General features: G+C 40.8%; 1 protein-coding gene across 3 annotated transcripts; it reads left to right on the plus strand.

Moving 5' to 3' along the window:
• The first annotated feature begins 976 nt into the window (after positions 1-976).
• On the plus strand, positions 977-16,727 carry LOC309712201 (uncharacterized protein). 3 transcript variants are annotated; one of them, XR_014278204.1, is made up of 5 exons: positions 981-1,510; positions 12,760-15,339; positions 15,596-15,764; positions 15,876-16,315; positions 16,405-16,727. XR_014278204.1 is itself a non-coding variant. In XM_082542841.1 (5 exons), exons 3-5 carry the CDS (start codon positions 14,724-14,726, stop codon positions 15,997-15,999), a joined length of 909 nt encoding a protein of 302 aa, XP_082398967.1. In that variant the 5' UTR covers positions 981-1,510; positions 12,760-12,869; positions 14,011-14,723; the 3' UTR covers positions 16,000-16,727. The 3 variants fall into 3 exon arrangements, 2 of the variants coding, with proteins under 2 accessions (XP_082398966.1, XP_082398967.1); XM_082542841.1 differs by having other exon boundaries at positions 12,760-12,869; positions 14,011-15,339; positions 15,876-16,727; XM_082542840.1 differs by lacking the exons at positions 12,760-15,339; positions 15,596-15,764; positions 15,876-16,315; positions 16,405-16,727 and adding exons at positions 3,976-4,027; positions 8,054-12,526 and having other exon boundaries at positions 977-1,510.
• Positions 16,728-18,777: the final 2,050 nt, after the last annotated feature.

The raw sequence follows: 18,777 nt of genomic DNA on the forward strand, positions 1-18,777 counted from the left end.
TTCTCATTGGGGGTCATATAATTGTTGGCTTTTCCTCTGTATGTATTATTGTAGGATCTACTGTACAATATAAAGCACCTTGAGGCGACTGTTGTTGTGATTTGGCGCTATATAAATAAAATTGAATTGAAATTGAATTTGTTGATTAAATATGAAATACCTACTGTATATAGATTCACAAAGTGGTGTGAGAAGAAAATACTGCAAAAGAGTAACTTACAATAAAATGTACATAAAATAAAAGTTGTATAAAGTTATGATAGCATTTTGTATTTTTATGTTCCCTTTCTCTTGTCCCATGAAAAATAAGTTCCAGTACCCCTACAGCCCCAAGCTGAATAAGAAAATGGATAGATAAAATTGATTTAGAAATGACCAGAAAATGTTAATAAGTAAAATTGAAGATTTTGTACATTTTAGATAACATAAAGGACATCATTTTAGTCCTACGTGTTGGTCATTAAAAATTTCAGTGAGCTGCAACACTGCTGTTAAGAGGACATTTTGAAGCTGGGATGGATCACACTGTAAAAAAGATCCGTATATTTAACAGTGAAAGACAGTAAAAATACGACAGGAAAAACCTGTTAACTATAAAACAGTTTAAAACTGTTGATTTGATGTGAAATTGCCGTAAATAAAGAAATGTAGAAAAACCGTAATATGTACATTTTTTCTCTGAAAAAAATACATAAACCTACAGTAAATCACTCTTTCATAGTTTTTTTAACAGAAGATTCCAATAAACTTTAGAACAGGCAAACACAATTTTTTTTTTACATTTATTTATTGAAAAAAATACAGGTTTTAATTGCTGAATGTAAGCATGGTTGTGCTAGTAATGGATACATGCTGTAATATGACTTTGTGATTTTTGCATTAATTTCACATAATAATAATAATGGATTAGATAGCGGTTTTCAAGAAGCCCAAAGCACTTTACATTAAATCCATTCTTGATTCATTGCACATTTAATACAGCATATTCATATGTCCCAAGATCTTTGTACTAGAAATGTATTAGGGCAATTTTTGGATGTAGTTTTTGTAAAGAATATGGGATGTAGCTGTTAAATCTACATTCTGTTGAACTCAATAAACCATGAGTTTAAAATGTAAAAGCTAACAACAACTTGAGAGACCTACAGCTAATGATAGACATACTATATTATTGAGTGAATTCATATAATCCCAAAAGTGTTAAAACAATAATCTGTTGTCTGTTCTATTTATTCATAGTTAATTATCATATGAAGAAAAAAGATTTTAAAAGCACCTCCTCCCAAAACTAGGCGTTTTCCCCTGATGTTTAGAGCACCGTTTCACATCAAGGTGCCTGATTTCAAACCGGCCAATCAGCGCACTGCATCAGGCTCCACCGCAGATAACGTCTGTACAGCTCCACACAAGTTTTGCTTTGGACTACGGCAGCACGCTATCTTCATTTTCGTGGACTTGTTTCTCATTTTTTAAATTTAACGTCTGCCACAGCTCATCTTCAGTTACTACGGTAAGAAAATAATCCAACTTGGTAGTGATGGCCAAATGAAGCTTTCCGAAGCACTGAAGCTTGTATTGAAAAACGGTTCATTACTCGAAGCTTTTCAACACAGTCCTCTCCGGTGACATCTGGTGGTGAAAATTTTGAAGAGCAGCTTGAATCTGCAAAATAAAACGGACTGCTCAATTATCACTGCTCACTCAAGAGTGGAGTTCTCTCTGATATTGGGCCACCGTTCCGTTGCTTTGAACATGTAATTGGTTTTGTTTTCTCGATTGGGGGGCTGAAAAAAAATGTAATGCGTATCTGCGTAATACATTTTGATCAATAAACTTTCCCTATTTAAACATGCACTATGGTGTGGCCTTTCTTTGCTCATAACTCCTTGATGTTGGTAAATACAATAAGTGAGCAATATATATAATATACATATGATAACACACAGCACATTATGGAGTATGCCCCTGCTGTGAAGTCCTGCCTCCATCTACTTGTCGTTTAATCACTGGACAGCTGGACAGGTTCATACAAAATATTAGATGAGGCCAATTGTCCTATACATATTTTTGACCTAGGGGTGGGATTGATTGTGAACTGGAAAGGGAAAATGCTTAGGGAGCTGAGTACGGCTGCATCGTCACTGATTTGTAGAATCATTTTTGATTCGATACAGGATCCGATTCAATTTGATTGGAATCTGGAAAGTTTTGCCTCAGTCAGAAATATTACAATTCTGATCATTTAACAGTATATATCCATAATTTCGTATCTATTAAAAGAAAGCTGACACATGTGAGACTTAATTAGAGATGTAAACAGAGAGTTATGAAACCTGCAGCTGCAGAAGCCAGCGGGAAAAAAAAGAGGCAAACACAGCGCTGACCCGACGACGCACCAAAATCTGACTCTGACGCGTCGGGTCCGCGCTCTGTGTTCACGTTTGTATGCAGACTCCGTAAACCTGCTCCCAGTTACTGTTTTAGCTGTATGGTGTTTGACGACATGTTGTGAGGTTTAACCTGAGATGCTGGCGTTTCAGGCATAATAACGTTAATTTACAAATCGACACGGGATTTTAATGAATCAATATCACTTTATTCAATTTAGCATGGATTGTAATCAGAAAGGCGATAATCAAAACCCACCCCTAATCAAGAACTTGCAAAGTAAAACATGTCAGGTAGCCCTTTTGTTATTTACATTTAAAAAGAGGATTAGTGTTACTGTGCGCTGGCTGAGTCTGTTTCTTTTCTTAGAAATAGTTTCTCCTGCCCTGGAGAAAATCCACTTGCATGGAACAGAAGAGGCTGTGGAGTGCAGGAACTACACTGCAAGCTGGTAGATATGCAGGTATTCCTGGGTCCTGCAGACTATCACCTAAAAACAATAAACAAAATGATTTTCTAAACTGTAGCAATGTAATGTACGTATAGTGTCAAATACATTGTTGTAGTCTTCATTAGCTTTAATTCACATGGAAGTGTTCCTAAAGTCATATGCTGTAATGATATTTACATTATGAAAACATGATTTTGGACATTTCAAGTTTTTCACTTCGGCAGATAAAATGAATTGAGCAAAATCAACTCAAAATATTCCCACACGCCAGAATGTCCTCTCTTCCTCGCTGGCTCCATATCTGTCAGTGGAATGATCACCTCTTCGCTCTCTGTCACCATCAACACACTCCACGAATCCCGTGGATGATTCACTTCCTTATATCCGTTTGAATCAGGTACCGAAGCAGTTACGTGCGTAATGAAGCTTCGGACGTCACTGGTCACGTGACTTTTGCCAAACGAAGCAAGCCTCGACACAGTGCTTCTGAACCAGTGTGTTGTTTTTTTCGACACACGCTCCGGAGCGTCAGCTTCAAGCGGGCCATCACTACAACTTGGTTTATTTATCGAGAGCATTGTGTTGCAGGCAGTGAAGGCGCAAATGATAAATTTACGTTAGCTTTAGCTAATTTCTAGCATTAGTGTTAGCTACATCAGGCTGAAAAGAGCCTTGCAAAACCAGCAGTGCGCGTTTTGAGACGTGTTTTGGAGACGGGTGTATTAATGGAAACCGTCTAATTAGTATAGCTATATTTGAATGCTTTGTCTAAATGCGGCCTGGATTTTCCCGCCTTGTTTAACATCCGGCTGAAGCTTTAAGTTAGCTAGCCTCGCAGCTGTGTCATATTGACTATGTATTTTTGCAGCATATGTGGAGAATCGGTTCAGTCCGTGAAAGCTTATGTTTTGCATTGCAGACTGCATTGTAATGAACCCCGGTGTATTTTTAAATGTGTTGAAGTAAGTTGTAAGCAGGTGTTTTCTGGATATGCTGCTTTAAAGTCTCACTTCTACCGCCACCACACTGGTACTGCAACTGTTTCTCAGAATGCTACCTTAATGGGTTTGAATTGCACTGTCTCACTTTGTGAACGCCAATGTGAGGGAACTAAAGCTTTGATTGCTCACTTAAAGGAACACATAGAAGAGGGACGGCATGTAACTTGTCCAGTGAGAGGATGCCAAAGTGTGTTCTCTGTAAAATCTACATTTACCTCCCATATGTCTAGAAAACACAAACGTTTGGAAAATGTGATTTGTGGTTTAAACAAAGATACTCAGTCAGAGAGTCCATCTACAAGTGCCACCATACAGGAAGGTGCCAGTGTATCAGATATAGAAGACCCTGGAATGGATGGGTCTAATTTCAGTGACCTGTATCTCAGAAATGTATGTATGTTTTACATTAAACTACAGGGACAACATCTTCTGCCAGCATCTACCATTCAAACCATTGTTGAAGAAATACAAAATATACATGAATTGGGACAGATGTATACACTGAATAGACTAAGGTCACTTCTAAAAGGTATGTCAGTTTCAGATGAAGACATTATAAAAATCTGTGACACAGTAAAACAATCTGACTTGTTCTCAGCTTGTCACACAGGGCCCATGAGAACTGCTTATTCAAGAGTTCAGTGCTTTAAAGATGTGTTCAAGTATGTTGAACCCAGAAAAGTGTTTTTGGGCAGGGACGAGAACAGGATGGAGAGATTTGCCTATTATGTTCCTCTGCTAAATACTTTGAAGGGTATGCTGGAATCAAGTTTTTGGCAAGGTCTCATATCAGTGGATCCTAATAATGTTTCAAGACCTGGGGCCCGTTCTTCGTACCTCGCTAAGTAGGTTAGCCGGATTAGATTGTTGACGATTTCGCGTGATCCTGGATCAGTCGGTTCCCCGAAGCTCATCCGGGACTTGCTGTCATAGCAACAGAGCCGTAAGCGTAAACCTGCTCGGGAGCAGGTTTACTTTATGTAAACAGGATTAGATCGCGGCCACGCAGGTATGTCCGCTTCATTTATACGAAAGCAACAGCGATATTTTTCCACTGTTTCACCATAAATAAATATTATCAATGTAACTAAAGATAATGCAGCACTTGATCCTTTTATTGATGTCACACAGATACATACAGGTCATTTCCTAAAAAAGGGAAATGAACTATTAACATTCTATTACATGTATGTGATTATTACAGATGTAATTCATATTTCAGAGTAGTAATTGTAAATTACTTCGTGTAATCAAGATGAGAGACCACGGCTATAAAAGCGAAGGTGGATTTGGGAAGCCTGTCGCAGCCATGTCCTGTCCGTATACGCGACCAACCCATTGCGGAAGGTGCAAGATTGATAAGGAGAGTCCTCAGAATTCAGCGTATATTGCGGGATAGACAGGATCCTTTAGCTCAGCGCGACAGTGTGCTCATAGAGAGATATCGATATTCCCGTGAGGGTATTATTTACTTAACCAACTTGTTGACGAGGGGGTGCAGGACCACCACCTGTCTTTTTTTCCTCTGCCCTTTTCTTGGTTGCTGTTATGAACAAACTAACAGAGTATTACAGGCCAGTATTACCTTGCCAAGAGACGCAAAGCAATCTAAGAGATAAATATTACCATTCTGTAGAATACTCCTGTATTCCACTTTTACTTGTTCCCATGTTCTTGTGGGTCCTGTTGTGGCTCTAATGTGAAAGGGGATATAATATAACATATTATAATATAATATAATGCCATATGATATTGGACAATATAGTGTCATATGATAGATCTACCCTACCGCCTACTGGTGTTGGCCAGAGGGGCCGATGGCGCGATATGGCAGCCTGGCTACAACCGTAGCTGCCTCCACCAGTGTGTGAATGTGGGAGTGAATGAATAGTGGTATCGTAAAGCGCTTTGGGTGCCTTGGAAAGCGCTATATAAATCCAATCCATTATTATTATTATTATTAAATTACCTACGAGTTTGATTTGTCAGCAACTTTCTGCCAGCCCTCTCTCCTTGCTTTTGCAGCCTTTGCAGTGTTCTCTTGCGTTTTAATTAAACCCTGAAACTCCTGAAATCCCTCACTCATGAGTTCTTGCTCTGCTGCCGGAAAATACCGAGCGCGCCCCTTCGACATTTTCGCCGACCAATCAGCGGGTTGCCGATCAATGTTTCTACTATCGATGCGTAGCCCCTTTTACGACACCCAGTGATGTCACATTCCTGCGTCCAGCTGTAGTAATCGTCAACAGCAGGTGTGTTCGGGGAACCGGATTAGCGAGCTCACGGTTAGCGCGATGATTTGATCTTGGATGTGTCATTTGATCTTGGATGTAGTAAGCGACGTACGAAGAACGGGCCCCAGGGCCCTATTTCAGGAAGCCGGTTTAGAAAACTCAGAGTGAAAAACGATACTCAGGGTTGAGTAACCCCGAACTGTCCAACTCGGAATATCCGGTTTCAGAATAGCTGATAACAAGTAGTTCAATCAACGCGGAGTTGCTTTAACCCTAAGTTAAGCGCGCGCACGAGGATACATAAAGCCCTGATTAGTGGAGCACAGATTAAGCGAGTCACCATGGAGACGGAGGGAAAGAAGGCGCGGTCAATGTATGTTACAGCGCTTGAGGCCGAAATTCTGATGGCAGCATATGCCGATAACATGCAAATTTTGCGGGAAAAAAGTAACACAGCCTCAGTTGCAAAAGAAAGGGAGCATGCATGGCAAAACATAGCCGACAGAGTCAATGCGTGAGTGTTAATCTAAACATTGATCTAGGGATTTCCACCCATTTAACACGTTATTTATTATATTTCATTTTTTATTTTATACATTTTATTTTGTGACGTGATGTGAGCGCAGGTGCAACCCAACAGGCCCCAAACGTTCCTGGCAGCAAGTAAAAGTGAAATATAAAAATATAGTCCAAACAGGTAAGGTGTAATTGTATTATGAGCCATAGTGCTTGGTCTGTTTGTCCTATGTAAATCAATTGCAGTTAGAGGCTACATTAATTTTCTTTCTGTAAGCACTTATTGAAATTATCTGAGCACATTACAAGTAAATATTTGCTTACTCTGTATGCTCAAATGTGACCCGTTATGGCCACTAGAAAAAAAGCGGAGGCCCGAAAAACAGGTGGGGGTCCTCCACCACCACCACTCACAGAGCCTGGCCACTTGGCTTCCACATTTGTGATAATGTTGGCAGCATCACATATGATCTTCACAGTGCAGAGAACACAAATTAGCATCCATTACTGTAATGAAATAATTTGTTAGTTTGAAATGCTACAGGGAACTATGTACCTGTACATTAATGCTGTGGAAAGACTTCCTGTTCACATAGTCTCCTTCATTTACTGAAGGAGCAATGATTGGAATGTGAGTGCCATCTATACAGCCAATCACGCCTGGGAACCGTGAAAATAAATGTAAAATTTAAGTAGTAGTTCAAGTATCACCACATCATGAATTGAGTTTTGTTCATCCTGATACCTGCAATTTTGTGGAATCCCTCTTTGATAAATCTTGTGGGTCTATGACCGGGGAACACCACAGACGAGTACAGGAGACGTTTCAGTGCAACTGTAACATTCCTGACTGCCCGACAGACGGTAGCCTTGGAAACGTGCTCAGCGTCATCAATATTATACAGAAAGCTCCCGTTTGCAAAAAACCGAAGTGCAATACAAATAATATGTACAGAACTGAGAGAATGTCCACGATGTGTCACATGAGCAATATTAGGCCTGAGGATGTTATTCAAATAAATTATAGATTGTGCTGAAAAACGGTAACGTTCACACAGAAAATCATCAGGAAATGATAAAATGTCCAAACGCGCTCTAATCACTCTCTCCCGGCGGAGAGCTCTGCGGAGAATTTGGGCTTCAACATCTACTGGCTCTTCAAGGAAGGGGCACGCCATGTCTGACACTTCCTACAGTCAGGTTTCTGACAAAGAGGTGGAGAACGTCAGGGTTAGTTGAAGTAAACCTGCTAGGGAGCAGGTTAGCTTCACGGAGTGTGTCGTCATAGTGACTCACTCAGGATTAATCTAAACTCGCTTTGTGAAACCGAAAACCCAGAGTTTTCGTTAACTCAGGGTATACTTAGTCAGACTTTGCACTAAACCGGCTTCCTGAAATAGGGCCCAGATGTTCTCAGCGACTGTTGTGATGGTAACGTGTTTGTGTCAAACAAATTTTTTCAGGAAAATCCACATTGCCTCAAGCTGGTTCTATACCAGGATGCATTTGAAGTAGTGAACCCACTTGGTTCTGCCAAAAAGAAGCACAAGGTTTTGGCTGTGTACTTCTCTCTACTCAACATCCACCGTCTTACTGTGTAGGGAGAAGGATTTCAAAGAATTTGGCCATGAAAATGTTTTTTCAGAACTCCTGACTGATTTGAAGGTACTGAAACTCTGATTGTGGGTGACTCTGCCGTAAAGGATGTACAAAGGATGTGCGGTAAGAACACTAAAGTCCTCTGCTTTTCTAAGGATATGGTCAACAACCTGAAGGAGAGAATTCTTCAAATTGCAGATGAATATCCAACTGTGACAAACATTGTTCTGCATACAGGGTCAAACGATGTGTCCAAACAACAGTCGGAGGTTCTGAAGCGGGACTTTACTGGATTATTAAATACTGTAAACTCTCTGAATGCAGCTGTATTCATCAGTGGACCTGTACCGCCGGTCAGAGGAGGAGACGAGAGATTCAGCAGGTTGTTTACACTGAATAAATGGCTTATATCAGCATGTGCCGACCACTCAGTGCATTTTATCGACAACTTTAATATTTTTTGGGAACGCAGGCATCTGTTTAAAGCAAATGGATTTAATTTTAACAAGTCAGGGGTGAAACTGTTCACCTCCAACTTGTTTTATTCCATACGTCATCCATCTGTGCTTGGTGCCAAGGCTGAGATAAACGAGGAGTTATCTCATAAAGAGGAACAAACAGTACTCCAAGAACAGACAAAGCCCAGCAGAAACCTTGAGGAGGAGCTCCATTTGCCCCCACCCGGGAAGAGCCTCAGAAAGGAGAGACACCTAAGGCATCTGAGGAAGAGCCTCAGAAAGGAGAGACATCTAAGGCAAGAAGAGGGGTCCCTATTTGCCTCCAACTCTCTCAACAACACCAACGACCAGGACAAGGGACCAGTCCCCAAAACCCCTGACAGGCCATCACCCTCCTCCCCCTCCCTTTCTCCCTCCTCCCCACACCTGAAATTCACTGAGGAGATGATGGAGCGGGTCAATGCTGGGCTCAGATCTACCCCCCGTCCCAATCCCTTTTTGTCCCCCATAAACCCCCCACCAGAGCGGCCAAAGGTTCGCCATCGAGCCCCACCCTCAACAGAGCAATCGAAGTCACATTGCCCAGCCTCGCCCCCCTTAGTTCCTCCTTACCACCTTCATGCTCTGTCTCCGCAGTCTGATGTGTGATGTGTGAAGGGTCCGGGCTGTGAGGATTATGGCAGTGATGACTTTTCCCAGGAGAAGCTGGGACCCTGTTTACTAGAAGGTTTTAAAATTTCTGTACTTTTAGGTGACAGAAGGAGACATGTGGCCTGGTCAAAACACAGAGAGCTGCGCTCTAAAAGATCTTTAAATATAGTAAACATACCTTGTGTGCCACAGACTGCTCCCAAACACGAGGGGACAAGTAATACCTCTAAAACACTTAAGTTGGCTTTATTAAACGTTAGATCTTTAGCTGGGAAAACATTTTTAATTAATGATTTAATCACTGAGCACAGCCTTGATTTTATGTTTTTAACTGAAACTTGGTTGGACCAAAGTAACAGTGGAGCTGTTCTCATCGAGACGACCCCTCCTAACTACAGTTTTATCAGTGAGGTCAGGGCGAGCAGGAGAGGAGGAGGGGTTGCTGTCTTATTTAATGAATCATTTCAATGTAAGCAGCTATCTCCTGGAAGTTTTCAGTCTTTTGAATATGTGGCTTTGCAGCTGAAGGCCCCATCCAAAGTTGTGTTTCTTAATGTTTACAGGCCTCCCAAATACTGCACAGACTTTTTTAATGACCTCAGTGAACTGTTGTCTGTGATCTGTGTTGATTTTGACTGTGTAATTATTGCTGGGGATTTTAACATCCATGTGGACAACCCTCAGGACAAAGGGACTAAAGACCTAAGTAACACTCTGGGCAACTTTGGGCTGACTCAGCATGTAACAGAGGCCACACATAATAGAGGACACACTCTTGACCTACTGATCTCCAAAGGCCTGAGCATTTCAAAGGTTACTGTGTCTGATGTGGGCCTGTCTGATCATTACTGTGTTTTCTTTGAAAGTAAAATCTCAGCCCACACAAATATATCAACAACAGTGATCACAAAACGGTGTATAACTGAACACAGTAGTGCAATTTTTAACCAGGTCTTCCCATTAACACCTGACCTGTCCAGAGGGTCAGTCAATGTGCTCGTCAATAGCTTCAATGCTAACATGTTAAAAGTAATGGACACTATTGCTCCCATTAAGGTGAAGGTTATCTCTGGAAGGAAAAAGTCTCCATGGAGAAACTCCACACTGGTGAAAAATGAAAAAAGAGAGTGCAGGAAAGCTGAGCGCAGATGGAGAAAAACAAACCTCCAGGTTCATTATGACATCTATAAAGAGAAACTTCACAATTATAATTTACAACTGAGGAATGCAAGGAGGTCCTACTTCTCTGACATAATCACTAAAAACAGCCATAATGCTCGGGTCTTATTTTCTACAGTTGACAGGCTAACAAACCCTCCTGTGTCAGTGGCAGCTGAACTTCATTCGACCATGGCCTGCAATGACTTTGCCAAATTCTTCACAGAAAAAATCCAAAAAATTAGACAAGCAATTGGTACATCAACAGCAGATCCAGGATATATACTGTGTCCACCAAAAAACTGCTTAAATACCATGAAACAGTTTAAACCTATTAACAGCAAAGACCTGGAGGACATCTTAGGTCAACTGAACTCCTCCTCCTGCTGTTTAGATGTCCTGCCAACAAGTTTTTTCAAAAAGGTCTCAAAGACTTTAGAGTCAGACCTGTTACAGATCGTCAACTTTTCTTTATTATCAGGTGTGTTTCCAGAATCACTAAAAACTGCTGTAATCAAACCTATACTGAAAAAGGACAATCTTGACAAGACACAAATGAACAACTACAGGCCGATCTCAAATCTCCCATTTTTAAGTAAGATCATTGAAAAAGCAGTTTCTCAACAGCTCAATTACTTCTTAAAACAGAATAATTGCTACGATGCCTTCCAGTCAGGTTTTAGACAGAACCACAGCACTGAAACCGCTCTGACCAAAGTGTTTAATGACATATGTCTGAATACAGACAGTGGAAAAATGTCAGTCTTAGTTTTACTGGATCTCAGTGCAGCATTTGATACAGTTGACCACAACATATTACTCAAACGACTGGAGAACTGGACAGGTCTTTCAGGAACTGTACTAAACTGGTTCAAAACATACTTAGAAAACAGGAAATACTTTGTATCAATAGGTAACTTCACATCTGAGCAGACAAGTATCACATGTGGAGTTCCCCAAGGTTCCATCTTGGGACCCCTTCTGTTTAACATTTACATGCTCCCACTGGCACAGATTATAAAGAACAACAAAATAAACTATCACAGCTATGCAGATGACACACAAATATATATCACAATGTCACCAGGAGACCAAGGCCCTGTGCAGGCTCTTGGTAAATGCATTGAGGAAATCAATGACTGGTTGTGCCACAATTTTCTCCAGCTAAACAAAAACAAAACTGAGGTAATAGTCTTTGGCGCCAAAGAAAAACGATTACAGGTCACCAGAGAACTTCAATCTATACATCTAAAAACCACAAACCAGGCGAGAAATTTGGGTGTAGTGATGGATGCAGACCTAAACTTAGAAAAACACATTAAGACAATAACAAAGTCAGCTTACTATCACCTCAAGAATATTTCAAGGATAAAAGATCTGATGTCTCAACAGGACCTGGAAAAACTAGTCCATGCATTCATCTTTAGTAGGCTTGATTACTGTAACAGCATCTTTACAGGTCTACCGAAAAAATCAGTCAGACAACTACAGCTCATTCAGAACTCTGCTGCTCGAGTCCTCACTAAGACCAAAAAAGTGGACCACATCAGTCCAGCTCTGAGGTCTTTACACTGGCTGCCTGTCCGTCAGAGGATAGACTTTAAAGTTCTGATGCTGGTCTATAAAGCTCTGAATGGTTTAGGACCAAAATACATCAATAACCTCCTGACCCAGTATGAACCTTCCAGATCCCTCAGGTCATCTGGATCCGGTCTTTTATCAGTTCCCAGAGTCAGAACCAGACACGGAGAAGCTGCATTCAGCTTTTATGCTCCTTATATCTGGAACAAACTCCCAGAAAGCCTCAGATCAGCTGAAACACTCAGTTTATTTAAATCCAGGTTGAAGACTCACCTGTTCTCAGCTGCATTTGAATAAAGCACCAAATCCACACTTTTAAGCTTAAATTTCAAAACTTACATTTAACTACTGATTTTATCTACTGTTCTGATTTTATCTGTTTTGATTTTATATACTGTTTTGTTTGTTTGTTTGTTAATTAGTTAGTTAGTTTATTTGCTTGTTTTAATCAATTTTAAATCATGCTTTTTATTTGTTTTTGTTTCTAATGTCTCTGTAAAGCACTTTGAATCACCTTGTTGTTGAATTGTGCTATACAAATAAACTTGCCTTGCCTAGAGGAGAATGGGATAACAATGGCAGACAAAACTGTTGTGAAAGGAGCGCTCTACTGCATTGCTGGAGACAACCTGGGCTCTCATTGTATTGGGGGTTTTACAGAAAATTTCAGTTCATCAGTGTACTTATGCAGATATTGTCTGTTAACTCGAACTGAATTTCAGGGTGCTGATCCAGCAGTGTGTGGACCTCAGCGGACCCCAGAAACGTATAGATCTGCCACTGAACAATTGGAAAGAGAAGACGTGTCAGAAGTTCAGGGGATAAAGTTCAGGTCTGTATTTAATTCTTTACGTAGACATTGAGGGCTAGCAGGAGGGACTATGCGCTTACCTGCTGCTCTCTGGCAGGTAGCTCCATGCCCTTCTGGGTTTTAATTGCACCTTAGAACACACATGCATCAACACTACAATGAGCGGGTGGAGGGAGGTTTGGAGTCTTCTCTCACCCCCGTTCTCTGCGGCCTGCTGGAGCGGGGGGGCTAGGAGGAGTTGGCCGTCCGACTGCGGTCTGGGGTGTGGGGCCTCCCTGCTGCTGCGGAGTCGGGGCGGTCTGCCTCTCCCCACTGCAGGGAAAAGTGTAACACCACCTGGGTCCGGGTGCAGTTCCCCCCTCCAGGGGCAAGGGTACCTAGACCCGGTTGGTAGAGTACGCGTGGGGAGTGTGATCGTGTATACAGTGTAGGGCTGGGCGATATGACCCAAAATTCATATCTCGATATTTTTTAGCTGGATGGCGATATAAGATATATATCTCGATTTTTTTTTTTTTAAGCCATAAGTTAAGAACAAAAAGAGAGTTCTTAGTCACACTGTGTCCCAGATGTCACACGGGCACTTTTATTTACATACAGCGTAGATATTACTCAAAAATAAATTATCAGCATATATTAAATAATCATGGTCCATAAATAAAAGAAAACAATGTTGTTTTTGTGCATAACAAAAAGCTCACAATTGTGCAGTCAAAATGTAAACTAATAGACGCTGAGCATAATAACAAAGAGACAGATTTCACAGCTGCACCACGTCTCTGAACAGGTGCCATTTGTGGTCCTTATACACACACAGTACGTATCACTCCGCGAGGCTCCTCCTCTGTAGCCGTAATTCTCCGACAATCCATCAAGCGGTGCAGCTCCGTAGCTTAGCAAAGTCATATTAAAACATTTTTTGACAGATTGCTGAGCGCTGTGTACCACATAAAATCGGTTCGCGGTCAGTAAGCACAACCAGAATTCATACATAAGGCGCACTGTCGATTTTTGAGAAAAGGAAAGGATTTTAGGCCGTGCAGCCCCTCTGGGCTGCATGTCGTTAGCGCGGTTAGCTCGCTAACACGTTGACGCCATCCAGCCCCACGCACGGTAACTCGCTAACGGAGATTTTCCGCTTTCATCTTGTCATTGCCTGCAGGTGAAGCTATGGGGGAGTTGTGTTCAGTGCAGGAGAGGAGAGGCCGAGTAACGTTGCGTAGAGACAAAAGTGGACGAAAGAGAGGCAAACCTGCGGCTCCACAAGTATAATTATAACGTAACATAGACTATATCGATATAAACGATATTGTCACATCTTATATCTCGTATGAAAATATATCGATATTTTTTAAAAACTCGATATATCGCCCAGCCCTAATACAGCGTCTCTTTATGTCTGTCTCCACGTCGGTTGAGTGTGGTGTAAGTGCATATGAGAGCATGAGGGTGGGAATGGATGTTTGTGTCTGTGTGTACCTGTATGTCTGTGTCTATATGTCAGGTTGGGTATCAGACGCCACCTCTCTGGGGACATCTCAGGCCTCCAAACCTTGGAGGGCCTATCTCCACCCACCACCACTTCCCCTGCCGGTGGCGGACTCCCTCAGGTGTCGGTGCGTTGGTGGTTCTTTGTGTCTGGGGGTGGGCGTCCGGGTACACACCGGCTCACTCCTTGGCGGCCGCTTATTGGGGCTCGCTCGGGGCATTTCGGAGGTGGGGTGCCCCCGGCCTCTCGGCCTGGGGCTCGGTCACTCAGGCACAGCTGGCTGCCGGCGGAGCTCACGGGCAGGTCACTGCAGCAACTTCAGGCAAGAGTTGAAAATGTCAAGCGACCTGACACACCAAAGGTAAAAAAACGCAAAGCAATATCAGATGACGACAACGACACAGATGAAATACCAGCTGAACAAAAAGCAAGGGTTCAAGACACATATGGCTGTATTAGCTGGGAGCCAAAGCATTTGCCACTCTCTGAGACTGTGGAGTCAGCTTGAAAAAAAAGAAGAAATGAAGAAGCTGTTTAAAAAGAATAACTACAGTACAGATGTTGTGAAAGAACTAGTCAAGTGCACCTATTACACGCAGCGTAAAGACATCAACAAAGGGGCAAGCATCCAGAAACTATGCCAGGAATGGCCCTTTCTCTTCAATGAAGTTGGTATGACCGCACATTTCCAAGAACTGACTGGTGTGAATCTGATGGAGACCTTCCTTGCCAATGTAGACAAAAAGGGTGCACGTCTGTTAAAGTTCCTCAAATATGTTGATGCACAAAAGCACAAGCAAGTCCTGAATGCTGTTCTCAAACTTCAGACTGAAAGAGGGCAGTCCAGTGGTTGCTTGCAAGAAGTCATTGAGATGATGCTTCTTTTACTGGCTCATTTTGACGAGAAGGGAGAGCTTCTGTTTCACTGCGTTGAGATGACAAGCCTTGCAGAAGATGTTCAGATGGAGAAAGTGCCACCAACACCCGTCATCATTGTTTGCGGTAAGCCGAAAGTGCAAAATTCAACTTTTTTTTTCTGTTGTAACTGCCACGTTCTTGTAGTCTTGACTTGTTTAGTTTCATGTTCTGTTGCTTCCACACTAATACACTGGATAACACAACCATATACTGTAAGTTCAACTAGTAACATAACTCATCCTATGATCCATGTAACAAGTATCTGTATTTGTATATATGACTGACATTAAAGCTCTTGTTATTTAAGTTTTTGATTTGTTGTTGTTGTTTTAATTCTCAGGTTCCTCCTGCTTCGCTGCTGAGACATTCATGTTGAGCATTGACAAGAAGATTGTCAACGACCGCATCACAACCTTCACCTCTGCTATCTGCCTAATGTTTGGCAGTTACTACTGCTTTAACATACACTACCCTGTGGAACTACGATCAACACTGGAGTTCCTTCAACGGTAAAATTTCTTTTATTATGGATTTATTTTTGTGCTTATCAAACTTGGCCATTTGATATCCCACCTCAGGTTGTTAATTTCCTCAATCTCTCTTGCCCTTTTTTCATGAAGGTGTTTCTTTTCCATAAATCCTGAGAGAGGCACCAAGGTTGAATCCAAGAAGAAAAAAGTGTTCTCAGTCAATCCCAGAGTCCTCACTCTCATCTCAGACATTGCTGACCATGAGTGGATCTAGTCCTACCCCTCTTGTTTGAGACGAAGTGATAAAGGTATACCATGTTACATACTCTACAGATGTTATGTTTTTGAAACGATTGTTACATTTCTGATTGTGAGTGGGAAGTTTTTAACAATGTGAAGTTTTACTAGACACAATTTGTAAAAGTACATGTTCTACTTTTGATTCACTGTTTTATATCTGAAAAATGTATCTGGTGAAAATGTGGTAAACCCGCGATTTTGTTTCTTGGATTTTAATTTCCCCAGTTTTAAAGATATTTGTATTACAATAGTGTAAAAGTATGCTGCATGTACATTGCTGGCATTTTGTAGTTATCCAAAAATTTGCAGTTGACGTTCTCAAAACAAGTGTAAAGTTTTCGTTTGTTACCTGATGCAGTTTTAAGATGTACATTTTCAGCTTTACTACTCAGTTCTGTGTGCAAAATATGTGGGTGTAAACTTGTTCCTGTAATTTCTTCAATTCAGACTTTCTTTCAATTATAGAAAAAAATTTTAATTCTCTATATTTGTATTTGGATAATTTGAAAAGTCAAGATTTTACGTGTACTGACATTTATGTAGTGAGAACAGCACCAACACACTTAATGGCGTCTGAATTGTCTGCAAAAGGTAATGTGAAGTATAATGTGTGCTCAACTTACAGCACTGGTTTTGCACAGTTTGAACAGAACTTGTAAGAATTCTGTGATTCCTCACTGTTGCTGTCATGGAGATAACCAGTAACTATTTGTGATTTGTTGAGTAAAAATATAAATGTTTGATGTTCAAAGCATCAAAGATGTTAAATAAAATACTTTTTTCGAAATTTAAGGTGGACATTTTTGTGTTACATTTAGTAATTTGAATAAAATCATGGTTTGTGTATTAAACTTAAAGAGTAGAAGACTTAAAAGCACTCTAGTCTAAAAACGGTTACAGAGTAAAATTGTATTTTTTCTATATTTAGATAGTTAATTTTACAGGGAAAGAATGTTGTGTTTTCTGGCACAAACTTTATTTTATATGTTATTTTCATGTTAATTCTAGGGAAAAACATTTGTTCTTCAAGTTAAAACATTTTCTTCTACGGTAAAATATTGACCCTAGCACTATTTTTAACCGTAAAATAAACAATAACAATACCTTCTTACCGTTAAAGAAGAAAATGTTCCACCCGTAATTTTACGGTAGATTTCTGGCAACCACAGCTGCCAGCGTTTTACCGTAAAATCTACAGTTTGTTTTTTTACAGTGCACCTCTGCCTCCACTTTTTGTTAATTGATTTGAATCTTGTTCAGGTGTGTTGTCAGGCAGGCTGGTTTTACTGCTTTTATGTGAGGACTGATTGATTCTGATATAGTGCTTTCCTACTCTCCCAGAGTACTCAAATTCCTCTATACAACTTGCCAAATTCACCCAGTCACACCCATTCTCAAAAGCACTTTCTCTAAACATAGAGACCACATTGACACACACATTCATACTCTGATGGATGCATTGGAGAGCAACTTGGGGTTAATATCTTGCCCAAGGATACTTGGCATGCAGACTGGAGGAGCCAGGGATCGAACCACCAACCTTCCAATTAGTAGGTAGTGTTACGTAGTGATGGGCAGATGAAGCTTCATGAAGCACTGAAGCTTTTCATCCAATTGGTTCACCCCAGCGCCAAGCTTCTTGAAGCTTCATTTGCTCTAGCAGGACACCTACTGGACGTAAAAATATTAGTTGGCAAGAATTTGAAGTGTGACCTTTTGCACACAGCCTGTAAATGTCAACAACAAAAGGAGTGTGTAAAACATGTATATTGTAGCGATGGCAGTCTACTTTGTATATTTATACTGGCAGTATGGAAAATGATTATTTGGAAATGCTTAAAATGGAAATGATCATTTACTGTGAGGTGAGGTGTGGTTGGGGTGTGGACAGTGGTTGTGCTTTTGTAACGTTGAGGTATGGACAGCTACACACTGCCTGTTCACATTTTATTCTGTAAAAACTAAATTTTCACTGCTTTTATGGCCTTTTTAGTGGGGAGAACATAGCTAGGATTTAATGATTTAACAAATCTTTTAAATCCTTTGTCCTCCACAATGCTAAATGGCTGGGAGTCCTCAATCACCATGCTAACCAGGTCTTCATCTATTTGAGATTGTTCTCCTGAGGAAAGACAATAAAGACAAAGCACAAATATAAATGTCATACACGTAACTTATTACAGTTGTATAATATTGTTATATCATTTAGTAACATTACTGCATGCTATATTATCATGGCATTTGATGGCTCACCTGGTCTTGCTCAACAATCGGTGTTCCCCTTATTCTCATGCAAAGCTCTGTAGTGCCTAAGCATGGATGAGGTGTTGTTGTTATATCCCAGCTCCCTGGCACATAGCAAACACTTCACCTCGTACAAAAGTAAAGACAGCTTAACATGAATTGTATTGCACCATCAGTATTATGAAAATACATCTTCTGTAGAAATTTACATACCTTTTTGGGAGATATAAGATCAAAATGTTCCCACACAGGGGAGGACATCCTCCTCTTCTTAGCTGGCTCCATTCTCTCCTGACTTTCTCTCCTCACTCTCATAAACCTCCAAACTCTCACTAACCGCAACTCTCCATCAAAAACCCACATTTTGAATGAAGTCTGAGGGGTTTATATCGCTGTCATATCTCGCGGCAAAGTTCGAACCACTTCATGAACATCATGATCACATCTTTACGCACCCTGTCACTTTTTTACACCATGACATATATTTGGAAACATATTTGTTCTTTTA

The sequence above is a fragment of the Aulonocara stuartgranti genome (assembly GCF_965226115.1).
Source record: "Aulonocara stuartgranti genome assembly, chromosome: 1".
Classification (NCBI taxonomy): domain Eukaryota; kingdom Metazoa; phylum Chordata; class Actinopteri; order Cichliformes; family Cichlidae; genus Aulonocara; species Aulonocara stuartgranti.

Bases quoted from the DNA above. Each gene is read 5' to 3' on its own strand.
- LOC309712201 (XM_082542840.1), top strand. From the start codon at position 8,306: ATGTGCGGTAAGAACACTAAAGTCCTCTGCTTTTCTAAGGATATGGTC.